The following is a 13,486-nucleotide window of genomic DNA, read 5'->3' on the forward strand; positions in this document are numbered from 1 at the left end:
GGGGCTCCAAAGTTCCTGCAGATGGTGACTGCAGCCCTGAAATTAACAGACACTTACTCCTTGGAAGGAAAGTTATGACCAACCTAGATGGCATATTAAAAAGCAGAGACATTGCTTTGCCAACAAAGGTCCATCTAGTCAAGGCTATGGTTTTTCCAGTGGTCATGTATGGATGTGAGAGTTGGACTGTGAAGAAAGCTGAGTGCCGAAGAATTGATGCTTTTGAATTGTGGTGTTGGAGAAGACTCTTGAGAGTCCCTTGGACTTCAAGGAGATCCAACCAGTCCATCCTAAAGGAAATCAGTCCTGAATATTCATTGGAAAGACTGATGTTGAAGCTGAAACTCCAATACTTTGGCCACCTGTTGCAAAGAACTGACTCATTGGAAAAGACCCTGATGCTGGGAAAGATTGAAGGTGGAAGGAGAAGGGGACAACAGAGTATGAGATGGTTGGAGGGCATCACCGACTCAATGGACATGAATTTGAGTAAACTCCAGGAGTTGGTGATGGACAGGGAGGCCTGGCGTGCTGCAGTCCATGGGGTCGCAAATAGTCTAACATGATTGAGCAACTGAACTGAACTGAATGTTTAGTTAAGAAGTCTAGTGCCTTTCAATTCACCAAGATAAGATATTGCTCCTAAAAGTCAACGTTATTTTCATGATAAATATAAAGAGGAAGAGTTTTGTTTTTGAGTTTCACTTATTAATAAAATATTATAGTATGGAAGATAAGATTTGTGCTTGGAGTTAGCTCCCAAATGATTTATGTGACATGCCCATGTATTGGCCAGAATTAGAATAAAATTAATCCCTTTTATCCATAATCATACAAGTATAGGAGAAATTTCTACTGAATGTTTACCTTCATCACCACGAGGTTGCTGGGGAAACATGTAGTTAGTCAATACTCTTTGCTTTGTTTCTGGATGGGCTTCAGTTTGTAAAGGGATAAGGGCTTTGGACTGGAAGCAAAGGATATAAACTAGATTAATAATATTAGAAATATAAAGAATATTTCTTTCATATAAGATAAAGGTCAACAGTCTGGCTTCATTGTGTTGAATGAACAATTAAAAGAAAAGTAAGGAAAAAATAGCAAAAAAATAAAATATAAGATAAAATAAGACTACTGTAGAGGAATATTTTGAAATTATAAGGGTTTCATAGTGAGATTTTCTTTTTCTTTATTATATTCTTTTTCAAAACCTATTCAATTGATTGAACAATGCCTGTTTTTACCTTGAAGAGACCAAAATGTGTCAAACTGTTTCAACTAAGTAAACTTTTGGTATAGTTCTATATGTTCATGAACTGTTGCCTTAAAAAGGCAAATGGAATTTGCTATTAAGTTCATACTATACAAGATCACCTATGAATTCAATTAAGTTAAAACGTAAGCATTTACTTTTAAGAGATTTTTGTAACCAGAGTCTACATATACGTAAGCAACTGTCCTTGTATCTGATATATCACAAAGAATTTACCTATGGATAATAATATTTAATTCTCTATATTAATTTTATTTCAGAAATACAATTTTTGAAGGTTTTTAGAACTTTGATTTTAAATACAATATATAAACATTGAGAATAATCATATTCTTTAATAGTTTATGCTTATTTCATGACACTTATTAATAAGAGTAAGTACAATGGCAATTTGGGATGCCAACTTGTCTCATGAAACTGAGTCAGAAACACATTAACTCACTGTTCTAAATAAAAGGTAAATGATGCAGCCACTGTTCTGTTCATTCTCCCATAAGAATAATAAATCCTGATATTATGGGACTTTTTTTTTACAGTGTAAGACTGTAGAAAAGACTGTTCCATTAGCATAGTTTGTACTGATTCCAGAAATGATTTATTTTATAATGGTATATTGATGATTTGAAAAATCTACAGCTCATTGATGACTTGAATTTGAATGACAATCTAATTTTTTACTTAGTACATGGAAAGAAAGTGCTGTAATGACTGTAGGAATATAAACATTATTCTCACACTTACATTTAACATTTTGCAGAGGTTTAATTTTTTACAAAAATTGCCCAATACTTATGTCTGAACAATTCATTTACTGGTAATGCCACTTTTATGCTCAGAAAATAATCATAACAAACTAAATCCAAGATGATTTGTTTTCATTTGGTAATTTGTATTGTGGGGTTGGATATTTTAAAATTTTAAGATTACAAAAAAAAAAAGCCAAAAGAAAACAAAGTATGTCAAAATGGTCTATCACTAGTTTTTGTGGTGGCAAATCAGATGCCTTTGACTATTTTTATTTTCCAGTTAATAAAATTATTCATTAACACTCAATTACTGATTCAATTATAATCTAATTTCATAAGTGTAAGAATTAATATCATAGCAATTTCACAGAAAATATTGATAAGAGCAACAAAAGGTATCACAATATTTTTCAATACATTTTTAGAATTAAGTTGATTATAATTAAAAGCATGGAAAAAAAGGAACATGGAGGATAGTAACTCCCTCTGATGGGGATTGTAGTAATGATTTCTTATTCTTTACCTTCAGAGGTATAATTAAAGTACATCCTCTAAGGACATGTATGTATCACCTAGAAAAATAATCATTTTGTATATTAGATTTCTGAGAAAGAAGTAGATACTAAATTTAAGTATTTTAAAGAGATGAGAATTATAATACTGTTTGTCCATAGCAATGGAATACTTATTTGAGTTGCTACCCTTATAAAAATCTCTCCTCCAGGGGATAAAGAATCTATATTTTGTAGTAATTGTCAAAGGTATCTATTGAGAATAAATTAGTAATTAAACATTTCAATTATAGTTCCTTTTAATAAACAAAATAAATCAGGTAATAAAAAATTTTACCTGATTGTCAGAAAGCCACAAAGCTGCAAGCTCTTTCAGTTTGGTAAAGGAGAATGGTAAATTCTTCAATCTGCAAAAACAAGAAATTTCTAATAGCATGGGTGAAGATGGATAAAGATCATTTAATGAAGAGTATTTTACTTAAAATACTATAACTTATTTATTTCATTATTCTCTTCACTTCTTTCTCCACTGAGTAGCCTGAGCAATCATTTAAAAGTGAAAATCTTGAGTCTACAACTCTTCAAATGATAGGCTAAAACCCAAAAGTGTTACCATGCCTCGTCAGACCCTCTAAGATCTGGTCCCCTCAAACCTCTCCACAGCTTCTTTGCTACTCTTTTCCTGACAGCCCTGTCAGTGCTACTGGCCTTCAAACAGCCTACTCCCAGGAATAGCCAAACTCCTTTCTCTGCCTGGAATACTCTTTCTTCCATACTTCACTTAACTAAAATTCCACAGATTCTCTAGCTTTCAGTTGAAATGCCAGTTTCTGCAAGAAGCTTTTCTTGACTCCTCACTTAAATTTCTTTCCCCAATCTAGTCTCAAAGCACTTTTACTTCATGGACATATCTCAGTTTGAAATTATCTACAATATTTATTTTTGTAGTTGTTTTTTTTTTTACTGTTACTGTTTAATATCTCTTTAAAGCTGTAGACTCTATGAGGGCAAGAGCCATTTCCATCTCATTTCTAAATGAATTTACAGCTCTGAATTTTACATTGATTCTTGAAAGTGTGTCCTTTTGTTCTTCCACCCTGTATACATTGTGTAATAGATATTCAAAGAGGCAATCTTTAAACATAGCATTTTTAGTTATGTGAAATTGTATTCAATCAAAATTATCTATTAAGCTTTGGCTTCAGCCTGTGGAGGGTCAAATCACCAATTGTGTACTTCAACATATATATGATATACCTGAATTGTGCATTATCAATATATTGTTATTACATGAACTACCATCATAGCTAGCCAGCACAGTGAATAATACAAACAAGGCACACCAGTGAATTTATTGCTACTTTCTGCATGTTCACTTTTGAATACACACAAACATTTTAGATATGACTTGGAATGAAAATTTCTGTTAAATCTTTAATATGTTGGAATTCTATCAACCAAATGATGAATAAATATGTTTTGTGAACGGAGGTGGAAAATATCACAATAATGAATAAGGATTTTGGAAGTAGTTAATTATATCTCCAAAGGCACTATTAAATAATTTAACAAACATGACAAGATATTGACAAGCCTATAAACATATCAACAGAGTGTGCATTGGCTAGGAAACTTTAGGAAGGATATGATGACCTTGCTGAGCTAATAGGTACTTGTAAAACATAAGAATATAAAGAATAAGAGATCAAATTATATCACAATTATTTTTTAATAGAATTATTATACTAGCGTTTATAATATTAAACCAAACTGCCCATAAAAGCTGTTTCTAATTTTAGTTATTTAGTTTAATTTGGAAATTATAAAGTAAGATGCTATGAGAAGTTTTTATATCATGTGGAGATGAATTAAAAGTAAAATATCAATTCTGCCCCATCAAAATTACATGAGGGGATAACTCTCCAGAATCATTTACAATATCGACGATAAATCATCAGGCAAATCATAAAAGTAGAATATGGAAAGAAACTGTCAGAGAAGATGTTACCTGTATTTTTTTTCCCTCTTCCTATGACCACCATTGAAAATGAGGCTTTATTTAGTATTGTAACTGTCCAGTAAATTGATCACAGGAGCAATCCTACAGTTGACGGTATAAAGGAATCATTGTACCTTAACTCTAATGACAAACTTCTAAAATTTAGTGTATTGAGAATATAAAATTGGAATAATCATGACTTTTAAATAACATGTAATATTTAATCTTTTATTCAAGCAGTTTATTCTCTGATAGTGATATTCAACTTTTGCCTCAGCTTTGACTGAATATTGATTTTAATCTCAGGTTAAGATTCATTTATTGCACAACATTGTAAAGCGACTATACTCTTCAAAATTTAAAAAAAATTCACTGATTAATTCATCAATTTAAAAATATTAGTTTGGTTCTATATTATGTTCCAATCACTGCATTAGGAGATAGATGAGCTTATATTTCTGACCTGATGAAGTACTAAAGTTCCTAGTATTATGAGATTCTCAATGTCTTATTAATATCTTTTGCACTAGCTTTTAGCAATGTACTGTCCCATGGTAAGCACTCACATATGCTATATTTGTTGGATAAATAATTGCATTAGTAGTCCTAACTATGGGTCACTTAAATATTTTATAAGCATATTTTCCATATTGTGTGAATTATTAATGTATAAAATTAAAGTGGACCAAGAATTTAGGAAAAACTTCCAGCTCATCATGAAAACTCTTCCTCCAGTTTGACAATAATGGAATTTTGTTCTAATGGGGATGGTAATTGAATCCACTGGAACCCGTCTTCTTAAGATATCTCTATGATTGTATTTCTAATATTGTTCACAAGAATATAGTTAGAAAATTCTGAAAAATGTCTTACTGAAAGTTGGGCACAATATTTAATGCATCTCCTTCATTTTCTTGTCAAAGAGTCAAAACAAGAAATGGGTTGATTTGAAATGAATTACTCGTGTTGCAGCAAGCTATGAAGCTTCTTAGTCACCTTGAATTTAAAAATAAAATTCCAAAGCTTTTAAAAAATGTTTAATTCTTTACATGAAAATATTGTTGAGCTGCTGCTGCTGCTGCTAAGTCGCTTCAGTCGTGTCTGACTCTGTGCCACCCCATAGACGGCAGCCCACCAGGCTCCTCTGTCCCTGGGATTCTCCAGGCAAGAATACTGGAGTGGGTTGCCATTTCCTTCTCCAATTATTTAGCTACTAAGTGCATTATTAGTTCTTTCTCCTCAGACCAACAAATAACAACTCCCACACTCACTGAAACTTCAGAATCTAAACATTCTCCATGATTCCATAAAAGCTAATCTTTGATAGTTTTGTTGCAGTCTCAGCTTCTCATATTATCATTTGTCTGACTGAAACTTAATGAAAACACAGAGTTCAAGTAGTCTGTTCTGTTCCATAACCACTTTATCTTTTTAGCAGTTATTTTTAGTCAATATTGATTTTTGTCCTTTCCTATTTGAGAACATTTGTGGTAGAGATAAAGATGAATTGCATCCCACCTTTTCTTTCTGCCCGTTCAACAATGTAACACTTTAGTCACAAGAAGAGAACCTATTCTTTCTTTGTCCCTTCTGTTCTGAACATGGCTAAATAACCATTTGGTTGTCCTTACTATAATGCACAAACCTTATGACTCTTTAGTATTAGGTTCTTGGCATTATTCTTACCAGTGGTTTGGTAGTGTGGACAGTATACACATAGCTCAGTTAATTTACTGGAGACATAAATGTATACATGAAAACATATATGTGCATACATACATACCTATGAATATATTTTTATTATCACATTTTATAGATTTTTATTATAATTATTTTCCATGTCTTCATAATATTATGCTTTATGCCTATGGGAGGGTTTTGGCATATAATTTTTGAAATATAAGTTTAAAAATAATTTAGCTTCTTCTATTTTCTAAATGAATATTTGCATATTTATATAAATTTTTGCATCCCATATATATCATAAGACATAGAAAAATTTTTCAAAATTATTGATAAAAAGGAATAATTTGCTTTTAGAAAATAATGTGATTGTGAAATGTTTCAAAAATACCTGTTGTCACTCAGATTTAAGACTCTTAGTTTCTGCATCTGTCCAATCTCTTCAGGAAGAAATTCCAGTTTATTGGAGCGTAGAGACATGACCGTTACATTCTTACAGCTTCCAATCTATAGGCAACAAAAAAGTAAAGGATCACAGTGTAAACTATTCTATATTAATATTTATAATTTATAAAGTGATTTCATTGATTTATAGATTTCCTTATCACTTCTAAGACTCAATATGTGCATTGTTTAATATTTTATAATATGTGTATCTTTAAAATATGTTTATATAATATATTCCTTTAGATATTAAGGCAATGTGTATCTCATATTCTTATACACGTTACAAAGGAAAAATTTTCCTTTAAATTTTATGATTAGAATACTTGTCAGCTTCATTGTTTTCATAAATCCCTTTTTTGTCTATCCAAATAAGCAATAATATTGTTTATAAAAGATCTTATATACTCAAAAATGAAATCTTATTGACATTTTCTTTGCAAAATTAGTTTAACTTCACATTACAATGGTACTTCCGCTTTTATTTATAACTTTTGTCTCTAAGACAATGATATATGGATTACTGCTCCTGATTATGAAAGCATTTAATAGAAAATATTAAATTTAAAATATGCTTCACAGTTTTTTCTTGACATGAATAAATGAAAGTCCCTTTTGGAGATGAATGCTAATGAACCCTTTTGGTGGATCCTGAAGTTAAAATAATATTATGCAACACGATACTTTAAAAAACTTATATACATTAAAACTTTCACTTAGAAATGAAAATATAATTATCTCCAAATTTACTTAATAACTGTTCTTAAAAGCAAAATATATAAATTGTTTGCATGAATTTATTTTATTACTATTTTCGGCAAGCAATGTTTAAGTCAAATGCATTTCCTTGGTCAAATATAAGAACTTAACCATTGTTATTTTAAAAAGAATGATTAACAAATATATAACTCCTATATGCATTCGCAGCTTAACTCACGAAGCTACACTGCTAATGCACCTGTTAAAATTTATATCCAAAACAGAGTCACTAAAAATTAATTAATAGAAACAAGTTTATTCCTCACTTCTCTGGGCAATTCTGGAAGGAAGTTCTCATCGACTGCTAATGTTCGAAGACTGTGAAGGTAGCCAATAGTAGAAGGTAGAGACTCCAGTTCATTACAGCTACAGTCAAATTCTTCTAATAAAGATAAACTGAAAAGTTAAATACATAAGTTAGACATTCTAAAAGGTCAGATGGCAAAAAAATTTTGAAAAGGCCACATATTAAAATTCACCAACAAAAGTTATTTATGTAGTGACTGCTTAATATTATGTAAGTTAATTTATCAGTTCAGCCAAATGTTTCAATATCACTTAATAAGTGGTTCAATTTGGTAAAATAAATATAGTTCATTTCTCTCCTTTCTTAATTCACTTGTCATATAACTGAGCCTGAGAATGACAAAAAGTTTTGTCTGCTTTTATACAACTTAGGTGTCTCTTATAGTCAGATGCTCATAATGTATATCCTTAGAATGAATGCATGTAGGTACATGGGCAGGTAAAAGGTATAGATGGCAGGTACAAGAAAGAGAAGATAAGGGGGACAAAATATTAACAACAAAACTACTGATTAAATGCAAAGAATTTTACTAAGCATTTTAGAGATAAAAGTAACTATTTTCCTAAGAAACTCTATCAGATATCTATTGTTTTAAACCTCTCTTACATACAAGGGAATAGAGGCGTAAAGAGGCTAAGCAACTAGCCCAAGGCCACACAAAAGTAGGAAAGCTAGTACCTAAATGCAGACAGTGTGGCTCCACTGTATCTTCTTGCCTCTCTGCCTGTGCCTTTCAGTAGCAGATGCTACAGACAGGGCACATTTCTGCATGCAGATGTGTATTGGTTGCTTTACAAAGTATTTTAAAAAGTGGTAAACTCTATATAATGACCCAGACTTTTGGTGTCTTTTGAAAAATAAGGATGATCTGCCAGTACTAGACCTTTATTCCCCCATGACAAGTAAAGAAACCAGTGTAACAGCAGCTGCCTTCAAATAATCACAGTTCTCCAATTTGCCAAGGTCCCCACCACTCCAAAATTAGTGCACTTTACCCCAAATCTACACAAAGGAATCCTATGATTACACATTCAAGCTATCACAAGGGAACAAGACATTTCATTGCTTGGTTTGAGACAGCTGGGAAAGAAAGAGGGCCTGGCACAGAGTAAGCACTAGCTATACCTAAGTTTCCTTTGATGGTAATATTATTACACTGTTACTACCATTCATATCATTGCTTTGCTGTAATAGGAAGGAACCCTCAAGGGTAATGATCTCACCACTGTAAGGGGAAGAATGAATTAGAAGTACTTGGAGTAAGGTTGTAGAATCCTCTTCCTTTTTCTTTATCTTGGAACTAGCTGGCTTGAAAGTAATTTATTCCCATCATTTAGTTAACGATTGGACACAGAAATTAAGCATTTGAGTTTTAAGTTAGAATGGATTTGTGTCCCAGCTCTGTCACTTATTAGATGTATGATCTTGGATATCAAAAAATAAAACAAGGATCAGAGCTCAAAAATCAAAGCTGATTTTATTTATTGCCAGGCAAGGGAATATTCCCTGCTTACACTCAGAAGAAATTCACTTAGTAGTGCACTGAGGTGAGGGAAGTCAGTGCCAAAAGGGGGTGGCAACAGGGCATCATGATGATCATGTTCATTAAAGATGAAAAATTTGCATTACGGAGAGGGTAGAATAAGTTCACAAGTCTGTGTACAATTGGGTAAATCAAGTCCTATTATTCATGGGAAGGGAAGAATCTAATTCAGTCAAGTCCAGTCTGACCCTGATCAGGGTAACTCATGATTCATGGTTCTTAACAGCTTCAACTGGTTAGAACCCAGAAGTGGGGAAGCACAGCATTCAGCTGTGAATAATAGCTTTGGTGTGCATGCTCAGTCCTGTCCAATGCATGCTCAGTTCAGTTCAGTCACTCAGCTGTGTCTGACTCTTTGAAACCCCATGGACTGTAGCACACCAGGCTTCCCTGTCCATCACCAACTCCTGGAGCTTGCTCAAACTCATGTCCATTGAGTCAGTGATGCCATCCAACCATCTCATCCTCTGTCATCTCCTTCTCCTCCTGCCTTCAATCTTTCCCAGCATCAGGGTCTTTTCTAATAAGTCAGTTCTTTGAATCAAGTGGCCAAAGTATTGGAGTTTCAACTTCAACATCAGTCCTTCCAATGAATATTCAGGACTGATTTCCTTTAGGATGGACTGGTTGGATCTCCTTGCAGTCCAAGGGACTCTCAAGAGTCTTCTCCAACACCTCAGTGAAAAAGCACATCAATTCTTCGGCACTCAGCTTTCTTTATAATCCAACTCTCACATCCATACATGACTACTGGAAAAGCCATAGCTTTGACTAGACAGACCTTTGTTGGCAAGGTAATGTCTCTGCTTTCTAATATACTGTCTAGGTTGGTTATGACTTTTCTTCTAAGGAGAATGTGTCTTTTAATGTTATGGCTGCAATCACCATCTGCAGTGATTTTGGAGCCCAAAAAATAAAGTCTCTCAATGTTTCCATTGTTTTCCCATCATTTGCCATGAAGTGATGGGAGCAGATGACAGGATCTTAGTTTTCTGGATGTTGAATTTTAAGACAACTTTTCCCTCTCCTCTTTAACTTTCATGAAGAGCCTCTTTAGTTCTTCTTTGCTTTCTGCCATAAGGGTGGTGTCATCTGTGTATCTGAGGTTAGTGATATCTCTCCCAGCTTTTGTTAATTCAGCTTGTGCTTCATCCAGCTTGGAATTTTGGATGATGTATTCTGAATACTAGTTAAATAAGCAGGGTGACAATATAGAGCCTTGAGGTACTCCTTTCCCAATTTGGAATCACTCTGTTGTTCCATGTCTGGTTCTGACTGTTGCTTCTTGATGTGCATACAGATTTCTCAGGAGGCAGGTAAGGTGGTGGATCATGTACTGGTGAAGCCTGGCTTGGAGAATTTGAGCATTACTTTAAATTTTGTAGCATTACTTAAATTGAAGAAAATAGGGAAAACCACTAGACCATTCAGGTATGACCTAAATCAAATCCCTTATGATTATACAGTGAAAGTGACAAATAGATTCAAGGGATTAGCTCTGATAAACAGAGTGCCTGAAAAACTATGGACGGAGGTTTATGACATTGTACAGGAGGCAGTGATCAAGACCATCCTCAAGAAACAGAAATGCAAAAAGGTAAAATGGTTGTCTGAGGAGGCCTTACAAATAGCTGAGAAAAGAAGAGAAGTGAAAGGCAAAGGAGAATAGGGAAGATATACCCGTCTGAATGCAGAGTTCCAGAGAATAGTAAGGCGAGATAAGAAAGCCTTCCTCAGTGATCAGTGCAAAGAAATAGAGGAAAACAGTAGATCGGGAAAGATTAGAGATCTCTTGGATAAAATCAGAAATACCAAGGGAACATTTCATGCAAAGATGGGCACAATAATGGACAACAATGGTATGGACCTAAAAGAAGCAGAATATATTAAGAAGAGGTGTCAAGAATACACAGAAGAACTATACAGAAAAGATCTTCATGACCCAGATAACCATGATGGTGTGATCACTCACCTGGAGCCCAGCATCTTGGAATGTGAAGTCAAGTGTGTCTTAGGAAGAGTCACTACGAACAAAGCTAGTGGAGGTGATGGAATTCCAGTTGAGCTATTTCAAATCCTAAAAGATGATGCTGTGAAAGTGCTCCACTCAATATGCCAGCCAATTTGGAAAACTCAGCAGTGGCCACAGGACTGAAAAGGTCAGTTTTCATTCCAATCCCAAAGAAAGGCAATGCCAAAGAATGTTCAAACTACTGCACAATTGCACTCATCTCACACACTAGCAAAGTAATGCTCAGGATTTGTTAAATAGCATTAGTCTTCCAACAACACGGCTCAAATTCCAATTACCTTGGGATATTAGTTGTCAAAGTGTTAGATGCTCAGTTGTGTCTGACCCTTTGCGACTCCATGGAGTTTAGCTCATGGACTGTAGCCCATGGACTATAGCCTTCCAGACATGGAATTTTCCAGGCAAGAATACTAGAGTGGGTAGCCATTCCCTTATCCAGGAGATCTTCGTGAACCAGGGATTAAACTTGGATCTTCTGCATTGCAGGCAGATTCTTTACCATCTGAGACACTAGGGAAGGTCTATATTAACTGTGAATAACTACATGAAGTAAAAGTTTTGTTGCTAACACTTCAGCCCACAGATCACAATGTAAATAACAGATGTGCATCATGATCAGTGATGAGTCTCATTACTCTTTTCAGTCTGTCATTGATCAGCCTCTGCACATCTGCTGTTCAGTTCACATATGGACAGTAAATCCTGTAGTTGTGTTGTCTTCTTGTGAATCAGCTGTAAAGAGATACTATTGGCACCAAAATTTAACATTTAAAGCACTACTCCTGTTGGGTAATGCTCTTGGTCATCCTAATTCTCTTGGGGATTTAAATGAAAATATGAAAACTTTCTTTCTATCACCAAGAACAGCTTCATTAACTCAACTGGTGGATCAAGTATCTATTTCAATTTTGAAAGCCTATTATCTTACACACATTTTGGAATAAATTCTGATGCTACAACTGGAGATCAGACAGTTTCCTTGACTGAGTTTTAGAAGAAATATGACATAAAGCATTCAACTGAAAATGTACAAGCATCATGGCAGGAAGTAACAACAAGTAATATGGATGCAATATAGCAGAAATTTTCAGCACAATGTGCAAATAACACTGTAGGATTTGAAGTGGACATATGTGAGATTATAGAAGAAACAGCTGACTATGAGAATGTTGCTTGCCATTATTCAAGAGCCCGTAGATCTACTGCCAGAGGAACTTAGTGAAGGAAAACTTGCTGACATCAAGGAGGAAAGTGGTTGTAATGAAAAGGATGATGTCCCAGAGGAAGTGACCCTGGCAATAAACTTTACATTAAAGAAACTCTTAGAGATATTTCATGGCGTTGAAAGCACAAAGGATAGAAGTTTGGAAGCTGCTCCAAGCTTAAAAAGAGGATGACATTTCACTGATGCTTACAAAGGATGTCCACTCTGAATTATGACTCACACAATGAAAACAAGGCAAGTACTCTTCAAAGTAATTTTGATAGGTTTTTTCACCAAAACCCACTTAAATTCTTAATGCTCCTAATGTTTACAATGATGGTACATTAAATACATGTTGGTTTTATTATTTTTCCATTTTCCAATACATTTATAACCAACAGTAACAGTATTTGATGTTTTGAAAAGGTTTAAAGATCCTTCATGAAAACTATCATAATTTTCCCCATTGATTAAAAAGATTATTTTGTACAGTTTCAGTGTGCATGGTTGTTTTCATAGTCCCCACTACAATGTAAAGTGAGAACTTCCTGAAATAAAAAGGTAACTTTTTTACTAGATTATGGACTATGTTGAATTAATAATTTATACCCTGAAAGTATTTTACACCTTTGTGTTACAAAGAAAACTATTAGGTGCAAAACACACATCCTTCAATTATCTTTGAAATTCAAAGGATGCAAACTCAAAATATAACATTTCAAATGACTTTATTGATGGCTGTCTTGCTATAAATCACCTAAAATATTTTATTACAGGATCCTGAGTACAGTTGTACCATATTACTTACATTATCACTGGTGTCCAAAGGATAGACCAAAATAAGTGAAATAAGTCTAACAGAGAAAGACAAAGATTGTATGATTGTACTTGTATGTGAAATTGAAAAATAAGTTAAAAAATAACCAAGCTCATACATACAGTGAGCAAATTGGTGTTTACCAGAGGTGGGGTTAGGCAAGCGGG

The 13,486-nt window shown here is 33.9% G+C and overlaps 1 protein-coding gene across 2 annotated transcripts in view; it reads right to left on the reverse strand.

The window, feature by feature from the left end:
• Nucleotides 1-13,486, reverse strand: part of LRRC7 (leucine rich repeat containing 7) — a 574,473-nt gene that overhangs the window by 113,665 nt on the left and 447,322 nt on the right. For both annotated transcript variants that reach the window (XR_014053757.1, XM_081490660.1), the window contains 4 exons: nt 7,683-7,812; nt 6,605-6,720; nt 2,869-2,938; nt 868-967 (listed from right to left, as the gene is read on the reverse strand). Coding sequence is in view for 1 of the 2 variants with exons in the window: in XM_081490660.1 (XP_081346786.1) it covers nt 868-967; nt 2,869-2,938; nt 6,605-6,720; nt 7,683-7,812 (416 nt within the window). In the remaining variant the exon portion in view is untranslated. The remainder of the gene's footprint in view (nt 1-867; nt 968-2,868; nt 2,939-6,604; nt 6,721-7,682; nt 7,813-13,486) is intronic.

This window comes from Giraffa tippelskirchi, chromosome 5, assembly GCF_054371585.1.
Source record: "Giraffa tippelskirchi isolate mGirTip1 chromosome 5, T2T-mGirTip1v1.2.pri, whole genome shotgun sequence".
In the NCBI taxonomy this organism is placed as follows: domain Eukaryota; kingdom Metazoa; phylum Chordata; class Mammalia; order Artiodactyla; family Giraffidae; genus Giraffa; species Giraffa tippelskirchi.